General features: G+C 42.5%; 1 protein-coding gene across 1 annotated transcript in view; it reads left to right on the top strand.

Annotated features, from left to right (window-relative positions):
• ATG3 (autophagy related 3) overlaps positions 1 to 21,695 on the top strand; it is a 168,976-nt gene that overhangs the window by 15,502 nt on the left and 131,779 nt on the right. The window contains exons 3-4 of the mRNA XM_069204178.1: positions 5,953 to 5,994; positions 12,372 to 12,421. Of these exons, the coding sequence (XP_069060279.1) occupies positions 5,953 to 5,994; positions 12,372 to 12,421 (92 nt within the window). The remainder of the gene's footprint in view (positions 1 to 5,952; positions 5,995 to 12,371; positions 12,422 to 21,695) is intronic.

Below are 21,695 nucleotides of genomic sequence, written 5' to 3'. Positions count from 1 at the left end.
TCTGATGTTCATGACACAGAGCTTCGCTTTCACCTCCAGGAACCCCTTTCAGGAGCTCTGAACCTCATTCGTGTAATCTGGATAGATGGAAATTTTGCGGTTCTCAAATACTGCCCTGTCAGATTTGCAGGCTGCCCGCAGAACACAGTCCCCGTCTTTATAATTCAAGAGACGGGCAATGATAGCCCGTGCCGATGTGCCGGACCGGGGAGCCGTGACTAGAGCCCTATGAGCACGCTCCACCATAAACACCCTGGACAGCCCAAAACGGCTGCAGAACGTCCTTGATCCAATTCTCCACAAAGGTTTCAACCGCGGACCCCTCCGCACGCTCATGGAATCCCAGGAGTCAGACATTATTCCGCCAGGACCTGCCCTCTGCATCCTCCAGCCTTGCCTCCAGCCTCCCAACCGTGGAAATGGCCTGCACCATCTGTTTACGCAGGGCCCCCACCTCCGTTTGCAGCTACACAATAGAGCCCTCCGCCACCATGACCTTATCAGAAACCTTCCTGAGGCCCGCCCGAAGGAGGTTGACCTCAACTGCCACAATTTCTGTCTTTCCTTTGAGGGCCACCCTAGAACTCTGTGTAGCCGCAAGAATCTCAGCTCGCAATGGCTCCTCAGTAGTCGCTGATGCGCTCAGGCTATGTCCAGTTTCCACCCCTCCCTCCCCAATCTGGTCTGGCCCTGCTGTAGGGGGCACAGGAGTGGTATACTTCTCTATGGTGTTCCCTTGCGTTGTTTCCATCTGCCGATGTTGCCCCATTCCGCAGCGGACCTGTAACCAAACGGTATCTCCTTCGCAATTCGCCTGGTAAAGTGGCAAAAGTGCCTGGAGTTCACAGCACCAGAAGATCAGGCACCAGGGATTCACTACTCCCCCAGCCTCAGGACACCACTATGCGCCGCCTCCCAGCAGGCAACCTCGGACTCGGGAGATCTGAGCACCACTGGAAGCTCCTCTCAGCGAGCCCAGCGCCCTCTGTCTCCAAGTACCCATGACCAGGCCCCAGGCCGATCACCCGGACACCATGTCCTCCACGTGTCGACCTGCGGCTGTCCCTCACCAAGCTGTATCAAAGTTCGTTGGGCCGCACTCCGGCCGCTACTTCCAGCACCCTCTCGGCCCGTCCGCCGCCTGTCCCCAGGGCTCCTCGATCCTCCATGCCCCGGGGCAGACCACCAGCCCGACCGGGCCCACCCAACCGCGCAGGCCCGTGCTTTTCAATTTCTTCGCTCGAGCGACTTACAGGGCACATGAAGCCCACCACAGCTCAGAGCTGCGCAGCGAAGCCAGACACTTCCAGGTGCTGGCCGACCCAAGGCTTAGTGGGGGGGCGACGACACAACCCCCAGCGGGGACCATAAAGCAGGCAACGGGCCGCCTCCTAGCAGCGCCCCCGCCCAATGCCGAGCAACCGCGTTGCGCGTGACCCGCGGACGTGGTCCCGAGCGCCGAAGTCAGAACCTCAAAAATAGAGCTGTGTCATGCCGACACTCGGGGGGCCATCCAGTGATGGTGGGGGTGCGCCAATCATCACAGGCACCCCAGGACCAATAAAGGATTCAGCCGGGATGGCAGGAGCTCACTAGGAGCGCGTTCCGCTGGCCATCTTGCTTGGCCATGCCCTCCGGAATCCTCCTTTTAAACATATTGCTAATTAAAGATTAATAATCTATAACAATGATGTACCTAAGCAGCAAAAGAACCCTCATGCTATCATATATAAATTTGCTAAGAAATAGACCTTTAACATGTCTGAACTGAGTCTGAATAAACAGTATGTCACCATTCTATGAATGATTGGTGAACAGACATTTTTATTTTAACAGCTGCAGTTGAAAGGATGTTTATTGTTCAATGAGTTTATAGTACATTTCAGTTGTCACCTGTGTTCTCTTTTTTTATATAAAACATTTTTATTACTGTTTATGGAACAGAAGACGTTCAAAAGAAAGTACACAAAATAATGCATCCTACCCTAATCATCTCACCTTCTCCATGTCTCCTCTGTTCCTAACAATGGAAACTTCAAGCATCTCCCACTCGCCTCTTCCCAGATTGAGTACCCCGGTAACTTCCTCCCTCGTTTCAAACTGTTCTCTTCCTCCTTAAAGTCCAAATTCCAACCATGGCAACCACCCCCTCCCCCAAAAGAGCCAATATATTTTCCCCACACCCAATCACCCCTCTTCTACCTGATAAGGAGGTTATGCTGACTTTTTATGGCTCTGGACTGGCTCCTCTTTTGGGAGAAAACTCAGAATAATAGGCTGTGTTGCCAGAACCCGTCTTTCCTCACCTCAGCCCCTGGCAATGCTGTATTCAGCTGAAAGTGCTGTCTCTGCCAAGTGAAGATCAAGTAAAAGGGACAAATCCCACCTATAAACCACTGTGTATGAGTGGAGAAACTCCACTGGATGATATATTTTCTCTATTGCAGTGTAATGCTCAATAAGTCTTGTTGAATAAGGATTGCGTGACCTTTGAAGGCAAATTCTTCTCTTCCTTGCTGCCTAGATTGTTTGTTCTTTCTAGTGATAAAAGTACGCCGTTGTCAGGGTATCGGATTGTCTTGAGTTTTGCATTGAGGTCAGCACCATGTGGTGGGTTCTGTCAAGCCAGATTCCTTAATTCTCTGGCCTTTGCAGTATTCTTTAAAAAAAAACGAAAAAAAAAAAAACATCGAATGACATTGTTAGAAATTGGGTATCTGTTTGGCAGAAGTATGCACCTTGCCCAAGCAGGAACCACATTTCTAGTCAGGGTAAGTCACATACACACCCTAAATTAACCTGTGCTCACCCCCTGGTAACTTGTCACAGAGAAGTCAGGTTTAACTTAGGAGGCAATGTGTAAAGTATTTGTCCATGCTTGAAACAGTGAAAACGCCACACAAAAAGATATGGCACCTGGTTGGGAAAAATAGAACTTACTTTAATGAAAAAAATAAGACTAAAACGACATAAAATCCTGTAAGTAGAATTGGAGTTATGAATTTTTAAAGAATAAATTGAAATGTAGTGCTTTAAAAGCATGAAGTGCCAACTGGGTCTATTTGATCTTGGTGGACCGGGTCAAATCTGAAAGTTCAGGCCGACCGCGATGGAACGCATGTCAGACACAGGGACCAGCCCTGGCCCACTGAAAACTACATTGTTTGCGTTGATGTGCGGAGCAGAGGAGGTGACGCATCATCATCGCTGCTTAGGATGGAAGCGATGCGTTTTCCCAGGGCCGCACAGAGTCCAAGATGCCTCAGAAATGGAGGCGATGCAGTGCGTCTTCAGTGATGTCCTCAAACTTTGCCGCAGCATGGATAAAGATCTGCCGGTTCCGACCAACAAAACAATGTAAATGCAGGGATTCTTGTTGACGCAGCACTTTAAACCCACTTCCAAGGGCCTAAGACTGAATTGGCAACACATGGCAGGACAAGACACACAAACGGCTGAGTCCATGTGCTGTAGCAGGTGATTTTGGAAGTCTTTTGTGTCCCTGAGACTTCAGAAAACAGGAGACCAGTTAGCTGGCCCTTGGAGTCACTCTGGGTTTTGGGCTCAAGTGATGTGCATCCAGTACTTCTCATCAGGCAAGGAGGGCAGCAGGACAGCACAGCAGGAAAGCAGTTATTCCAGAGCAGCAGTTCAGCAGAGAGGCCATCCTTGTAGCAGCACAGCAGTCCTTCTTCCTGGCATAGTATCCACAGGTCCAGAAGTGTTCTGAGATGGTTGAGTCAGCAGTCCACTTCTTATACCCATTGGTGCCTTTGATTTGGGGGAAACCTCAAAGAAGGGCTTTAAAGTGCACAGAGGTCTTTCCTTCCTATCTCCAGACTCACTAGATGGGGGTAAGCACTCCTTTGTGTGGGGACCTGGACATAGCCTATTTAGATGTGTCATCAGTAATCTCCGATCTTGCCCAGGGTAGCCAATCAGAATGTGGATGGCCCATCAGTTACAACTAAGCTTCCTTTTTGCATAGCTGTTGAGTGAATGCATAAAGTTCAGCTGTTAATCACCTTAGATATGCATTGAAGACAGGCTGCAGGTACACAGGGCTAAGAGCAAGAAAATGCCCATTTTCTAAATGTGGCATTTTCAAAATTGTAACAATAAATACGATTTTACCATTGAAGAAGACTTATCACTACAACTCTATAGATAAGAAATATGAGAGCTCTACCCTTTCCCAGTCAGTGATTACAGCTTATTAAATGTAATAAGGAATCCCCAATGTTATCCTATGAGAGGGGTAGACCTCACAGTAGTGAAAAACGAAGTTGGGAGTTTGTTCCCTACCAGGACATGTAAAACTTAAAAGTATATGCCCTGCATTGTAATGACATAGCACCCTCCCCTGTGGGACCTACCTTGTGTGTGACTTATATGTAATAAAAGGGTAGTTTAAGGCTTGGGAAAGGGTTTTAAATACTAAGTTGACATGGCAGTGTAACACTTCATTCAGGCTGCAGCGGGAGGCCTGGGACATTTTTTAAAGGGCTGCTTAAGTGGTTGGCACAAGCTGTGCTACAGGCACATGCAGTGCATTTTTACTAGAGACATATAAGTAAATTAAATATGCCAGTTTGGTATATACCAGTCAAACTATGTTGTAGGGAGGGAGCACAGGCACGTTAGCACTGGTTAGCAGTAGTAAAGTGCACAGAGTCCTAGGGCCAACAAAAACGAATTCAGCAAAATTGGAGGCAAGCAGGCAAAAGGTTTGGGTGAAGACTACCCTAAGGCTAATATTTTTAACAGAACTTCTTGAGATTGCCACCTTCTGCTTCCTTCGACGCTCCCCGGGTTTGTATGTCATTTCTCCTAAAGCATTTTCCTAGCCTTCAACGTGGCTCTGCAAAGAGAGATTCTATTCCTGCAAGTACGTTACTGCTTAATTAATTCATACTCTTCCTCCTTGTCATCTTTTCACCTCTGATGAGAAAAACATTAAAACATTTTCCACTCCACAGGCCCTTCAACTCCTTATTAATCTCCTTTAGAACCCACTTCAGTATACTGCATAGAGTGACAAAGTCAACTCACAGGCTCCGAAAAAGGATTGCCTTGAATTGTGTGGTGACCACACACTTTGTCTGTCTACACTTTGGATCACGTGGTGGGAGTATTGTCTAGTTTGTCATACTTGTGGACTGTTGTTTTCTGAGTCATGGACTTTAGGAAGACATCTTTTACAAACTATCCCTTCCTCCCTCTGCTCAATGCCATTCTTGCATGGTTAAGTACCAGCTGAAAAGAATTAAGTCAGAGCCCATACTCTTAATCAGCCTGTTTGGGCCAAGTGTGGTGAGAGGCAAGCTACTGCATTGTGCGGACTCCCACAAAGATCCCACCAAGTCTGCGCATCTGCAGTATTTCTAATATTGGGCTTGCTCCACTGCTTGGTTGTTCTACACTGCCCTTATTGAATCCTTCCTTTCCATAATAGGAATGTCTCCAAGGCCAGGGGTGCCTCTCTGGCACTTTAGCAACTACGAATTATAGTATTATATTGTATTATATTCTGTTCTTGTGCCAATAATCCACCGGACGTCCAAATATTGTTTATTATCAGGGTTCTAGTGTTCTTCTTTTCCAGGCTAAGCTTAATTTTTATAATTAGAATTAACAATTTTATATATTTTTGTTTGTTAATTAAGTACATAAATGCACTTGCACAGTTTCTGGATTTTCCCCTTTGGGTTAAACCTTTTTTTGGATTTTCATCTCCCTTCACTTCATAATTTCATTTTTTGTACATAAGTCTTCAAGAGGTGAGTGTAAGTCCTTTTTTTTTTTTTTTTTTTTTTTTTTTTTTTAGCGTCCAATTCTTTCATATGACGTCTATCAAGATTGAATATACACAGTAATGAGACCTACATTCCATTTGTCTATTAAAATATAACCTGTTATATCATTGATAATATTTTCTTCTTTTCTAATTAGGAGTCAAAGTTCAAAGAAACTGGAGTATTGACACCAGAAGAGGTGAGTAATAAAATGGTTATAATTTTTTTGAGGAATAGCTCTTAAAAAAAAAAAAGAAAGAAAGAAATATAGTGACTTATAGCGGAAAGAAGGATAATTTTGTTTCACCAATTTCCTTGTAGCCTCACCCTTGTCCCAGTTCCACTCTTTTAGATTTCAGCTTTGTGTAAAAGCATCAAAAGGTGACTGCTTTCAGTATTCTCAAACTGTCATCAATGTAGGTGGAGAATAACAGAACTAAGAATAAGCATTGCCAAAGCCAATAATTTTCGTCTATCCAAGGTCTATTGGCGTTGTCAATGTTTTTTTTTTTTTTTTATATATATATGTTGCTTTGCAACTTGGCTTAAAGTCAAGGAAACAAGCGCCATGACGCCCTCCGCATTGACAGTCATAGCACTATTATTTCCTTTACTTTTAACCATGCTGTGCAACTTGTCAACAAAATATTGTCAAAGCCAATAAATCTCAAATAGGCAAAACCTGTTGATTTTGCCAATGCTTGTTAAGTGTCAGAAGGCGTGGGAACGCTGATGTCCTGACTTTGGAACTGGGGAACAAAGTTATAGTCTAGGCGTCGGCTCAATATCCTTTGATTCTGGGCATATGACTTAATCTCCCTGTGCGTAAACAAATAATGTGTAATGTAACTAGTGCTCATGTAAAGCGCTCCACACCTTCAGGTCGCGTTCACGCTATATAAAACAAACTGCAAAATAAAAAGGCAAGCTGTCAGAAGAAGCCTATATGAATTATATATACTATGGGGTGGGCTCTCTGGTTGGGAACAATTGTATGACACTGATCCTTTGGGATACCATGGGAAAAAGGAACATGAAATTGAGGAGTCCCAGCAAAGAGTTTCTATTATTTTTTATCTTTTTTCAACATTGGGACACGCACACTTGCTTAATACAACCATCTACAACATTTTATCGGCCTATGCTCATTCAAAGAATGAAATTGCTACATGTCTCTCTTTAGCACCCTGCATCACGACAAAGAGAACTTTGGGCCAGATGTACCAAAGGATTTTACCCATTATGTGTCTATGGGGAAAAAGCTTTCGTACATATGGCCCTTTGTCTCTAAAGTGCGGGGGTTGAGGTATCTATCGATAAGTGCAACATAACTGCATATTAATACATCTAAGCAGAAATATACATGAAATTTGCTGAAATGAGACAAAAGCAGACACGAAAGCTGTGTGCTTACTTCACAAAATGATGGCGTAATCATATCATAAGCAAACAAGTGGATGTCCCTCCCTTTGCTTCAGTAATCGCAATATTGTACATGAAAAGAAACATGCCCCTTTAGTTACATGTTTCAGCTTTTAATGCACTTATGTAAAAGTGAGCTGAGGGATGGCCGTCCAGAAATGCCTGAATTAAGTGTTTCATCTGTTTGGTTAAGTGGCTCATCTTGCCTGCTGCTGTACATTGATGCAGACCCTGACACCGCGCGAGGGCTCTTAGAAGGGTTGCGCAATGCTCTGTATCGATCATCGATTTTGTAAAAAAAAAAGCAGTTTAAAGACAAAAATCCAGATGAGCCTTGTGGTTGCATTGGACGGGCGCTTTCAGCCCCCGTCTTAATTTGCCCTGTGCGAAGTGTCATCCTTTAACCTAGCTTTGTTTGTACACAGAAGCCATGGTAGCATGACCGGCCGCCTTCATTTATTACTATTATTATTTTATTTTTGCATTTGTTATATAACGCGGACTTGACCCACATGTATTGGAGTGCTTTATATGAGCACCAGATACATTACACAAAGCACAAGTTTACCTTTTTAAAAAAAATGTTTTTAAATATACGGGGAGGTTAAGTGCTTCTCCCAGAATCACAGACTATTGAGCAGACACCGGGTCTCAAACCTGGTTCCTCAATTTCAAAATAGGCAGCTCTGGCAGTAGCACCACATCCCCTACCCTTCATGTAAAAGTCTTGGGTTATTGGATAGTCACCATGTACGTATGCCGTCTGATCTAATAGTGCACAATAGGACTTCTTCTTTCATCCTTATCAAAACAACTGCAGGGTTTGCTGGTTGGAGCGCATAGGTCCTAAGTCTCTCTCGCAATTTTAAGTTTATCTTGAGCGGTACGGAGCATGCCTGAATTAAAATGCCAACACAGCCTGCGAGCCAGATGGTGCTACATATGGCAAGGGGTAGCGAGCACACCAAGAGCGTGTGAGAATGCGGATGAGAGGGACCTGTGTGTTCTAGTCATGGTACGAACCGGGGTGCAGGGAGGTTCCTTGTTGTCATCCAAAGCTGCAGTGCTGTTCTATTGTAGTTTGGGGGGAAATAGCAGCAATTTAGGGGTGTAGTGACATAAGAAGGACAAGTACAGGGTGCGTGTCAGGAAGTTTAACAAGGAGGCTCACAAACAGTGGCAGCATGTGCCGGCATGAAATGAAAACCAGCATGCTTGAAATGCGTGCTGCCACGGAGAGAGAGTGTAAAGAAGCACAGCGCCTGCGCCGCGCAGGCAAAACATAAAAAACGATGCCCAAAAGCAGATGAAATCAGTACTGAGGCCTCAGGACGCTGACACAAGAGCAAACACACAAGCATTGGTAAATGCAGGAAATATGCTACAGCCAAAAGAATGTGAGGAAAAGTAGGTGGCAAGCACAGGAATCAATGAAAAGCAAGGGCAGGATATAAATCCCTTTTAAGATTCATATTGAATACAATAAATTTCACAAGCACAGCGTAGGCAAAACCTAAAAATATATGAAAGGTTTGACTTACAAGTTTCTGTGTTAAGACGCACTGACTTTAAGCTGTATGAAATGAAATGCAAATTCTCAGCTAGGACTGTTTTTATCCCTTTCCTATATTCGGTGTCCCGCTGCCCAATATAATACTTTTGAAAAAGCGTCATGGCCCGCTGTCGAAGGCTATATTGGTCGTTAAAGGCCCCACACCAGAGTTATAGCCCTGATAGCCTACAATGAGGGAGAGGTGCTTTAGTAACATTTGAAGCACAAGGCCGAAGGGCTACAATGCTAATAGAACATTCCACCTGGTGAGGGTAGAAAATTGTAAAATAAACAGGGAAGCAAAAAGGTAAGCATTAGAATATTGGAGCAGAAGGTCTATGCTGCCCATTATTTGAAGTTTCATATTGCTTCACAGCCTTCTCCACCGCAGGAGTACTCTTCACCATGACACTGCTGGTCTGTGGTTCAGAGCATACTTGAGACAGCAAAGAGCCACCTTGCGGCATTGATGATTATACCAAATGTGGAGGCTGGTATTCCATTGTACATTGGGACAATGTTTGAGTGCGAGTGGAGATGTATGTGTTAGCCAGGCAATTAATTCCTGGGTCAACTTGGTAATACTGATCTTGCTTCATGCTGCCGTCCAAACACAATAAGGCAATTACAGGTGGATTCTAGTTTATGTTCTGGTGGTTGGCAAATGGCTGTTGTGAGTGCACTTGAGCTAGTGATCTTAGGCCAAGGAGCGAGTACCCACAAACCTGGATGTGTGCTCTGGTTAGTCATTTCTTTACAGATGAAAGGGGCCAGCATCTATAGTGGTACATAGCCTGTGTGGTGTTAGGTGAACACATTGACAATTGAAGATGCATAATAGAGATGACATTAGCCTGTGTTGGTGTGGAGTTGGGTATGAAGATGCTGGTGCCATTGTATAACGTTGTAGCTATATGTTTAAGTTATTCCAGTCTCTACTGCATCTTTGTGTATCAGACTGAAACATTTGAACATATAATTACAAAGAGAAACCATTCCAGAAACCATCCCAGCTATAGAATGGCAACACCATCTTCTTACCCAAATGTGTTCACATAATTATTGGCCTATCCTTTCAGGAAACATGGGCAATAGCATTTCTACAAATCTTATATAGCTATGCATGTCCCATAAATATTGTTTTCGTTCTGTCATACAAAAGGTATGATATATGCACACTTTTGTATGGGTTCCTTATTTGTCAGAATAAAGTGATTTTATGTTTGGTGTTTTTCTTCTTCCAAGAATGTGTTGACCAATTTATGTAATTTGTCATGCACATTAGCAGCTTCTTCCATAGTTTTTTGTTTGATTACGTCTATGAGAGTTTATTCCCCGAGTCCTCATTTGCTTCTTTTAATAAACCCCAACATTCTTTGCTATTTTCCTTTTGCCCTACTTCGTTTCTCAACTCCTTTGCACTTAAACTCGCTTGTGTTGTGTGAATTCTATAATCTAGATTGGCAATAATTTGTTAAAGTAGAAAGACTTATTCTGCAGATATTTGTTATCCTTTATTCAAGTAATAATCATAAACTGGGGACTTGCATGGCATTTTCAGCACCAAAAATCTTTAAAACATTTTTTCACACTAGTGGTTAATTGGCTGGACCTTGTACTTCCAATATAAAAATCACTTTGTAATTGATTTTTGAAAGCATGTGGTGATGGGCATTCTGGGCTCTTGTTGACGTGCACTTGGAGCCTGTTTGCTGTAGATATACAGGGAGTGCAGAATTATTAGGCAAGTTGTATTTTTGAGGATTAATTTTATTATTGAACAACAACCATGTTCTCAATGAACCCAAACAACTCATTAATATCAAAGCTGAATATTTTTGGAAGTCGTTTTTAGTTTGTTTTTAGTTTTAGCTATGTTAGGGGGATATCTGTGTGTGCAGGTGACTATTACTGTGCATAATTATTAGGCAACTTAACAAAAAAAAATATATACCCATTTCAATTATTAATTATTACCAGTGAAACCAATATAACATCTCAACATTCACAAATATACATTTCTGACATTCAAAAACAAAACAAAAACAAATCAGTGACCAATATAGCCACCTTTCTTTGCAAGGACACTCAAAAGCCTGCCATCCATGGATTCTGTCAGTGTTTTGATCTGTTCACCATCAACATTGCGTGCAGCAGCAACCACAGCCTCCCAGACACTGTTCAGAGAGGTGCAGTTTTCCCTCCTTGTAAATCTCACATTTGATGATGGACCACAGGTTCTCAATGGGGTTCAGATCAGGTGAACAAGGAGGCCATGTCATTAGACTTCCTTCTTTTATACCCTTTCTTGCCAGCCACGCTGTGGAGTACTTGGACGCGTGTGATGGAGCATTGTCCTGCATGAAAATCATGTTTTTCTTGAAGGATGCAGACTTCTTCCTGTACCACTGCTTGAAGAAGGTGTCTTCCAGGAACTGGCAGTAGTACTGGGAGTTGAGCTTGACTCCATCCTCAACCCGAAAAGGCCCCACAAGCTCATCTTTGATGATACCAGCCCAAACCAGTACTCCACCTCCACCTTGCTGGCGTCTGAGTCAGACTGGAGCTCTCTGCCCTTTACCAATCCAGCCACGGGCCCATCCATCTGGCCCATCAAGACTCACTCTCATTTCATCAGTCCATAAAACCTTAGAAAAATCAGTCTTGAGATATTTCTTGGCCCAGTCTTGACGTTTCAGCTTGTGTGTCTTGTTCAGTGGTGGTCGTCTTTCAGCCTTTCTTACCTTGGCCATGTCTCTGAGTATTGCACACCTTGTGCTTTTGGGCACTCCAGTGATGTTGCAGCTCTGAAATATGGCCAAACTGGTGGCAAGTGGCATCGTGGCAGCTGCACGCTTGACTTTTCTCAGTTCATGGGCAGTTATTTTGCGCCTTGGTTTTTCCACACGCTTCTTGCGACCCTGTTGACTATTTTGAATGAAACGCTTGATTGTTCGATGATCACGCTTCAGAAGCTTTGCAATTTTAAGAGTGCTGCATCCCTCTGCAAGATATCTCACTATTTTTGACTTTTCTGAGCCTGTCAAGTCCTTCTTTTGACCCATTTTGCCAAAGGAAAGGAAGTTGCCTAATAATTATGCACACCTGATATAGGGTGTTGATGTCATTAGACCACACCCCTTCTCATTACAGAGATGCACATCACCTAATATGCTTAATTGGTAGTAGGCTTTCGAGCCTATACAGCTTGGAGTAAGACAACATGCATAAAGAGGATGATGTGGTCAAAATACTCATTTGCCTAATAATTCTGCACTCCCTGTAGCAGGTAGTTCAGTGACGTGTTAACAAAACATGTTCACTGGACATTTTTGATATCTCACAGGAGTACCCTTCACTTTCAAAACTCCACGTAAAGATTGTATGCAATTATTATAAAATGCAACGTTTGCAGGCCTAGCTTTATATTTTCATTTGTTGGAGTCTCATCACAAACAAATAGCAATCAGAAATAGTATGCCTTCTTTGCAATGTAACTAATCCTTTCTGGAAACAAAGTAATATCAAAGCACAGTACTAAAATACACAAATTATGAGCTGTTTGACACTACTATTCATCCTGTTTTCTGCTTTCTCCACAGTTTCTGGCAGCTGGAGAACATTTAGTACACCACTGCCCTACTTGGCAATGGTAAGTCAAGCAAACAAAATGGGAAGTAGATACACGAAGTGCCTTGCAGAAGCAGCCCAAAAACATTAGTACTAATTGCACAATGTGTCTCTAGTTTGTTTACATCCTTCTCGTGTTGGTTGGTCTTGACGGAATGGATTCCTTGCTAGTGTTTGTGAACTCAATGTTTTAAAAAAATATTATTTAGCCCCAATATTTATGTCCTGTTGCTTTTTGCATTTGCACTTTGTTAGTCTTTCTTGATCAATATAAAATGTGGCATACCATTGCTAAATGCTGTGTAACGTGTTTCTGATTTATTTATTTATTTTGTTTAAACATCTGTAAATATGCCCACTACTTTTTTTGTTTAATACTTCCAATAATTTATACTATAGCCCATGCTGCACTCTACTTCTCCTTTTTTTTACATAAAATGTTGCATGTAAAAGGACTAAAAGATTGAGGTTTTGGAAGTGGAGAGAGGTCATATTAATGCCCAGTCTAAGTACGTACTGAGGTCTACAACTGGATAACCCTTATCCTAATTGATACATATCAAATAGGCTTTGATATGACCTAAAGTACCCAAAAGTTCAGTATGGGTAATTTATGCAGAATAGTTTTAATTGCCTCTCTTGTTGATGCTTGAGAATACATCCAGCAGAGGTGTAAATATAATGATTTTTAGAATTATGACACAGTGGGGATTTCGGTACAGCCTACATTTTTCACTGCCGGACTAGGACATTTTCAAGGCTCAATGTGGTATTTAAAAATCTAAATTTGGTACTCAAAGACATGGGAACAGGTTGTCGCAAAGGACTGCCTTGAGAGTGCATTGATCTGCATGCTTCGAGCATGCATTGTTTTGGAAATACTGGAAGAGATGCTGTAAGAGACAAGCAGTAGGATGTGTTAAGACCTTACGGTCTGATGCTCTTCTATGTCTCAGAGAAACACATCTTCAAGCATGTATTAGCTGTTCGGGATTGGTGGTCTTTTTAAAGAATGACCCTGGCTGGGCCAGAGGACATGAGAGGGAGTTTGAGCACAAGGAGGTGAAAGTACATTATCCGTTGCAGATGACGAGCACTTCAAAGGGATTGTTAGACCTGACAGCCTCAGGGTAGTCACCCCTAACTTTTTGCCTGCCTCCCTCCACTTTTTGGACACTGTTTTTGCTGGTTTTTAGACTCTGCGCACTTTACCACTGCTAACCAGTGCTAAAGTGCATATGCTCTCTCCCTTAAAACATGATAACCTGGAATCATACCTGATTGGACTATTAATTTACTTATAAGTCCCTAGTAAGGTGCACTCCCTGTGCATAGGGCTGGTAGATTAAATGCTACTAGTGGGCCTGCAGCACTGGTTGTGCCACCCACTTAAGTAGCCCCTTTTCCTTGTCTCAGGCCTGCCATTGCAAGGCCTGTGTGTGCAGTTTCACTGTCACCTCGACTTGGCATATAAAAGTACTTGCCAAGCCTAAACCTCCCCTTTCTCCACATATAAGTCACCTCTAGTGTGTGCCCTAGGTAATCCCTAGAGCAGGGTGCTGTGTGGGTGAAAGGTAGGACATGTACCTGTGTAGTTTACTGTCCTGGTAGTGTAAAACTCCTAAATTCGTTTTTGCACTACTGTGAGGCCTGCTCCCTTCATAGGTTAACATTGGGGCTGCCCTCATACAGTATTGAAGTGGTAGCTGCTGATCTGAAAGGAGTAGGAAGGTAATATTTAGTATGGCCAGAATGGTAATATAAAATCCTGCTGACTGGTGAAGTTGGATTTAATATTACTATTCTAGAAATGCCACTTTTAGAAAGTGAGCATTTCGTTGCACTTAAATCTTTCTGTGCCTTACAATCCACGTCTGGCTGGGCTTAGTTGACAGCTCCTTGTGCATCCACTCAGACACACCCCAAACACAGGGTACTCAGCCTCACTTTCATACATCTGCATTTTGAATGGGTCGTCCTGGGCTGGGAGGGTGGAGGGCCTGCTCTCACACAAAGGACTGCCACACCGCCTACTGGGACCCTGGCAGACAGGATTGAACTGAAAGGGGACCTGGTGCACTTCTTAGCCACTCTTTGAAGTCTCCCCCACTTCAAAGGCACATTTGGGTATAAAACAGGGCCTCTGCCCTACCTCATCAGACACTTGCTGGAGAGGAAACCTGAACCAGAAACTACATCCTGCCAAGAACTACTGCCTGGCTGCTCAAAGGACTCACCTGTCTGCTTTCTACAAAGGACTGCTGCCTTGCTGTTGGCCTGCTGCCTTGCTGAACTCTTGTCTGGCTGTGAAAGTGCTCTCCAAGGGCTTGGATAGAGCTTGCCTCCTGTTCCCTGAAGTCTCAGGACCAAAAAGACTTCTCTTTTTCACTTGGATGCTCCGTGCGCCGAAAACTTCGACGCACAGCTTGTTCCGCGGCGAGAAAAACGCCGCACACCGACGCTGATCGACACTCTTGGGACGACCGGAAATCCGACGCACGGCTTCGCAAGGACAACGCCGCCCGACCTCTAGAGGAGAAATCGACGCGACGCCTGCCGTGAGATCGTAATTTCGACGCGCAGCCCCGCAGAACGACGCGCAGCCGGAAAACAAGCAGGAAAATCCACGCACAGACCCGGGACATCTGGTAATCCCCGCGACCCACAGAAAGAGACTGTCCGCGCGCCGGAAAACAACGCACGACTTCCCCGCGTGGAAAATAACGACGCAAGTCCGTGTGTGCTGGGGAGAAATCGACGCACACACCCTTTTTCCACGCACCTCTTCCTTTGTGGCCCTCTGAGGAGAATTTTCCACTCCAAACCAGGTACTTGTGCTTGAAAGAGACTTTGTCTATATTCTAAAGACTTAAGACACTTTATATCACTTTTCAGTGATATCTCTACAATTTCCCATTGCAACTTTATTCTTTTGACCTGCAATTATCCTGATAAATATTCTATATTTTTCTAAACACTGTGTGGTGTATTTTTATGGTGCTATATGGTGGTATTGTATGATTTATTGCACAAATACTTTACACATTGCCTTCTAAGTTAAGCCTGACTGCTCGTGCCAAGCTACCAGAGGGTGGGCACAGGATAATCTTGGATTGTGTGTGACTTACCCGGACTAGAGTGAGGGCTTTTGCTTGGACAGGGGGTAACCTGACTGCCAAACAAAAACCCCATTTCTAACGGATGTTTTCAAGTTCCATCTGAAGTGATAGCAAACCTGAAGAGTGCTGGGCTGCCTTTTCAGAATCTGGTAGCGAAACAGAATTCATCAAGCTTTCATTTGGTCTCTTCCCTTGTTCAGTTATTTTCAGTCATAGTTGTCTAGCACTACTGTCAATATCATTATGTCTTGTGTCACATTGCCTTCCAAAGATGTTGGATTTATCCCCTGTAGAGTAGTGTTAGTAATTACCTTCTAACTAAGGTAGCAGTTCTTAGAGAGGCTGCATCCCTATTGAGAGTAATTTAGGGTCTGAATTAAACCTTCACGGATGGGATACTCTGTCTCAAATGTGATAGTTATCCTATTCTACCATATTGCTTGTGCCATAGCATATAATGCACTTGTAATACGTGGACGGAATATCCATCACATTTGTGAAGGAGTATCCCATCCACCAAGATCTAAATCAGACCATAAGCTATGCATTATTAGCACTTTGAATGTGTAGGACCGTCTTTAAAGAAGCCTAGATCAGAAATTGGTATTGTATTAACACCATCCAGGTAGGAGAGTATGGTGGCTTCAGGTGGTGTTCTGAAGCTCACACGCACAAGGTATTTTTATTTGGCATGGAAGTAATTTTGATTGAATTGATGAATTCAAGTTATTTTGCACATGCATAGAGTTAGGGTGCACATTTGGGTTATGAATGCTTACAGTTTAATATCTAGGAGTTATTCCAGAGTCTGTCCTTCTATAGGGCTGTTGGTTAGGAGGATGAATGTTATCTTATGTTCAGTCTGAAAGCAGGTGTTTAATATCCAGACTTGGAAGGGGGAGTGTCTACTTTGGAGTTGGTTTTTGTCAACATTCACTAACAGTTCAATATCATTGCCGTACGTATGACTCTTGATGTTTGTGGTTGGCAAGGAGGATACCAAAAGGAACCATATAGATGATGAAAACTAACTTGAAAAGTAGGGAACCTGACTAAACTCTGCATGGCACTAGTATTCAGGAGTTCTGAAAGTCCAACTGTGCATGTGCTCTTACAGATGAAGAGTTTCGGAGCAGAAAGAAAGAGTAAATGATATCCATGGTCTTGTATTGATCAGGATTTGCTGATTGACTGTTTTAAAGCCTGTTGAGTAGGACGAGGAGGTCGTGTGCTTACAGTGATGTGGAGAATCTCAGACACAGCCTCTATATTTGGTGTCTCAGTGCTTCAGTCTTTGTAGCACTTTAGAAGTAGTTTTTCATTTATTCCGGCAGTTGGATGGTAGCTAATTTCTTAATTGTGTTTCCTAACAAAATGTTAGGCATGTGATGGGCCTGTAGCGGGTAGGTAGTCTGTGTTCAAGGGAGTTGATCTTGGGGCTGGTGGAGCTATACAGTTTTAGTCCCTCTTAGAAGAAGTGCACGTGTGAGAGTCATTGAGTATCTTGAAGAGTGATGCGATTCTATTTGATGTATCGAATGGTGTCATCCTGGTGTCTTGTGTGGATGTTGGCCAGGTCTAATTGTTTGGCTCCTCTCTCACCACTTAACTGCCCCCCACCACTGTCCGCAGTAGAATTACTAGCTGGTGTAGGAGATGAGAGATTGAAGAGCTTTTTCTTTATAGTTCTTCATAATCCTTGAGTCAAGGTGCGCCCCACAATGCAGTTTATTCAGTCATATCCAGATCTGCTTATCATTTTCTGTACCCAGAAGAACATTTAAGACTAAAATCCACCTGTCCACACCATGGCACCAACGGCGTTGGATAGGCAAAACATTTCTAGCTCTGCAGCATGTCCTGCTCATCTCCCCAATTGTATAAAAGTTAAACATGTGTAAGTCATACTGGCAAAAAGTATTGCATGAAAGGCTAGTGATTCCAGTCTTTAGAACGGTTTGTTAAAGTACGGTAGTAACAATTATGCACCCCAATAAAACAATAAAGAGCAAAGTACATTGACAAAAGCATCGGCTTGAACAACATTCCACAAATACCTTTGACTAAAGGACACATTTTAGTTTTTACTTAACCAATACTAACCATAATTTATACCTTGCAAATGTCATTCTTCGAAAAACTGTACAGTTCCGATTAAATGTCAAAGTGCTATACAAATACTTATAAACCACTCCAGTGTTTGTGAACTAGAATTCTTTCATGAACACTGGTTCTTTTTACTTTCGAAAGTATTGTCAATAGTGACTACTGATAATCTTAAACACTTTTAAAAGGCATCAACTTCGATGTTAATTCTTAAGTGTGATAAGAATCCTCCCGAATTAACTAAAAAAAGTGAAAAAAAATAATAATAATTCAATGCTTGTTTTAAACATTTGACTGTTATTTACATAATTTGGACAGAGCTTCTTTTGCTGAAATTTGACGTTATTTGTTGCAAAACTGTAACATTTTCATTTGGTCATTTCATTGTTAAATCTTGAGTAATCCTCGTGATACTTGTGTGAACATAGTGATGTTCTTGTGGCTGCCACCTGCCTAGAGCATTAGGAGTGTTTTGATTGGTTGGGGTCGTTCTACTTGTACCACACTTAGGGCATTTTTCCTGGTCCTGTCATAAATTGAATTAGAAACTTTATGTCTGGTGTTCAGGGTTGTGTTCTGAACATGCCTCCCTTTAATAAGGAGCTACTATTATCTTCCATCCTTTTTGATTTAGTATTTGAGCCTCTGGAAGTGGCTTTGTTTGAGGGAATTAAATTATTAATGTGATTATTTGAAGAGTCAAGACTCTTCTGTATGCAAATGATATGCTTCTTTTGCACACTAACTGCAGTTAATTGAATGCTTTGGGACAGTGTCAAGACGATGACTTGGAAAAAAAGCATTGGCATAGCCAATAGGTCTCGCATTTTGGAAGTGAAGGCAGATTTACTGTTCTTGCATTTTTGTGTTAATATTTAGCAGTAAAAAAGTAAAAGTGATGTGTATGTGTAATTAGAAGCTGTGTAGGTGGGTGGTGTAACACACACTTTTTGTGAGTAAATCCATGCAAGTAAAATACACTTTTTAATGTCTATTAGATTTTATTTTCCTTTAGATATTTTTATTCTATATACTTTTTGTTTTCCGTTCCAAATTTTTGATGATAGTATGTGTGAATACTAGTCTTTGAAAGGTGTGAGGATGCTGTTGTGGTGGCTGTTATAGCGCTGCTAGTTGTCTGAGATTACTAATTTGAGGCAAGAAGACTGCTGTCAGTAGTATGAGATAGCTTGTGTGTGAAAGAGTGCAGTCAGTAGCTTTTCCTGTACAGTCTGTTTCAGGCGGTTGGAGTTATCACCGCTTTACATTTTCACCATGGGCCCTACTGAGGAATGGGGGCATGATTAAGGGTGGCTCTCATAGTCCTGTCTAAAACAATTCTGCTGGGAAAAGTGGGTCACAGAAAATATTAACAGGCATACCTGAAACTAACCAGATGTGTTAACATTCATGCAATTGCAAATGCAAATTAGCACCTGCTAGATACAAATGTATCAAAACACTGTTTTTCACAAATGATAACGAGTTATGAAAAGGAGATCTGCTTATCACTTGCTGTCGGATGCTCGCGTCTAGTTAAAACATAATGTGCCACGACTAAAGATAACTATGGCAAGTTGTATTTTCACCCTCACTTGAAATGTAAGGAGCCTCAAAAAGTCCTGACTCCGACGCTGGACTTCTAATGAGGTGCGACTATTAAACAAAACCTGGCCGAAGGTGTGTACCAAAATTAGCTAACTGTCATTTCTAACCGAAACCAGTTGTGTAGGAATGAATTACTTGTGAAGTGTGCCACGCTGCCAAGGTACTCTTCAGAGGCTAACTAGATTACATGCTGAAGAAATTCTAAAACAGCCTGGGGGGGGAGGGGAATGGAACACAACATGCTATTAAACCACTTAGTTTCCTAGCGCCTCATTCTGTTTTGTCCTCTGTCTGGTAACGCTATTACACCAGGAGGTGAGCTTAATGCAAATCAGTCAATGCTGCAGCAGTATGCTCGTCACAATACAGTCAGCTGTTCAGCAAAACAAAGAGAAGATTGCCTACTGTGGAGTCGTGCTTTCTTCTCCGAGCTCCCCGTGCACACCTCCCCTGCCCTTTTTGCTGGGGTGTAGTTCAATCAGCAATCACTGTGAATGTAGTGATGTTGTCACTTAATTAGCGTAGGGCATTGTAGAGGAAACCCAGAATGCACTAAGCTGAATTATGAGCAGGGGAGAAGAGGTAGCAAAAAGAAACAGGAATCCAAGCGTTACGGCTGCAAACACATGTTTCACAAGGTCAGTCTCGCACAAAGTACTGTTATTAAGAGTACTGCACTGTTTTAGAGCTCCTACACACACCACTGTGCACACTATGTAGAATAGTACGGTCCTGGACAAAACTGGTGGCATAACAACCTTTTGTTAGGAGGCTCATATTGCATGCCCACTGTTTTTTTTTGTTTTTTTGCAAGTGATTAAATTGAGCCTCAACAGGATGTTGGAAGGGTTTGCTTCGGAAAGCCAGCTAACGCAACATTCCAAAGACATGAGCTGAGAAAATCTAAAAAAAGAAAAAAGTATGTTGTAACTAACTTAAATGGCACGAAGCGAAATAACACATGTAATAGGAGCCGTAACTATGGGAGGGAACAACACACCAAAAGGAGGGACAAATGGCCACAATTAACCACTGAAAACTAAAGAATTTATTAAGGCATTTGAAACAACCAGTGGAAAGTGCTGGGTGTGTTGAAGGCCCACGGACTGAATACTGCATGTCAAGAAGACAGTGCATGCGTGTTGCCTAGGCTCGACCTAAAAACAGAGGCTGTTTCCATCGGTCTTGCCACAGTCACACTACGACTGACTGAGGATTGAAGTGGTCTTATGGTTGTATTGTATTAGACATAACCATTTTTAGGGGCACTTGCTAACTATTGTTGTTTGATTTTGTGGTGCATATATTTAATGTGAATGAAGTTTGTAACGGTTAGTCCTGGTAGACCTTGAGTTAAATTTAAGGGTAATTTCAATGTCATTAAATGTTCCACTTAGTCTTTTATACATGTTTGGTTTAGTACTGGGTCAGGTTTCCAAGGAAGATGTAAAAGTGGCTTTCAAAGTATTTGTTTTTAATTGGCTGCTCAAAGCTTTCTTGCTTTTCCTTTAATTGGATGTTGCTGTATGAGGCATCTGTGCAGACCCTTAAACCTGATAATTTGGCCATGTGGATTCATATCCTGCCTGGGTGTATCTAAATAAAGTAATAATTGCCCCTTTTGCTTAAATGACTCTTAATCTGAGCACTAGATGAACAACACCTTGATTATCAATATATTTGTTGTTAAATTCTGGTTAGGTATATTACATTAACAAGGAATATTTGAGGTCTTTCAAGGCAAGACTTCACAAAGGAAGAAGCACTGCCTTGATGTATGGTGGAAGAGTCTTTCTGAAACCCGTGGATTTCTTTGTGTGAAAAAAATGGTCAAGTGCTTACTGGGACCAAGTTATCTCTTGACACTGGCCACCGGCCCGCCTAGCAGAAGCTCATACACCAAATTAGCAAAAAAAGTTACTTTTTGACTAGCTTTTCTGAATTTGAGATAACTAATCTCACACACAGGTCTCAGGGAAAAGAAGTCCATACCTGTAGTTCTCAGACACTGACCTGGGCATATGATTGCTAGTTGAGGATCAAAAGATCTTTGTGGGCCGGTATTAAATGACCTTCTGCAAGAGGTACATGAGGAACTTATTATACACCATTATATGAAGGAGCAACACCTTTTTTATTTATTTTTTTATTTTTATTTTTTAATTATTATTTGTTATTACTTGGTTCCCACCAGGCAGTGCAGAAACCACCTCTTAGCTTAAACTTCTTTTCATTTAATTTAACACCAACTGCACCAAAAATGTAAGTGCAACCCCTCTTCCCCTGCAAATGGTGATATACGTAGGATTGAATGAGTAAGGGGCAAAGCTATCTGGGAAAAAGCACAGTTTGGTACCTTTTATTTTGTGGAAGCAGCTTCAGCTCAGAATGTCTGAGTTGAGAAAGCGGTCATACTCTTGGGTGTTGGAGACAAAGCCCAGTTTTACTTGGAGGTAAAGTCTG

The sequence above is a fragment of the Pleurodeles waltl genome, chromosome 8 (assembly GCF_031143425.1).
Source record: "Pleurodeles waltl isolate 20211129_DDA chromosome 8, aPleWal1.hap1.20221129, whole genome shotgun sequence".
Classification (NCBI taxonomy): Eukaryota; Metazoa; Chordata; class Amphibia; order Caudata; family Salamandridae; genus Pleurodeles; species Pleurodeles waltl.
Note: the sequence above shows the minus strand (reverse complement) of the source record. Positions and strands in the feature narration are given on the sequence as shown.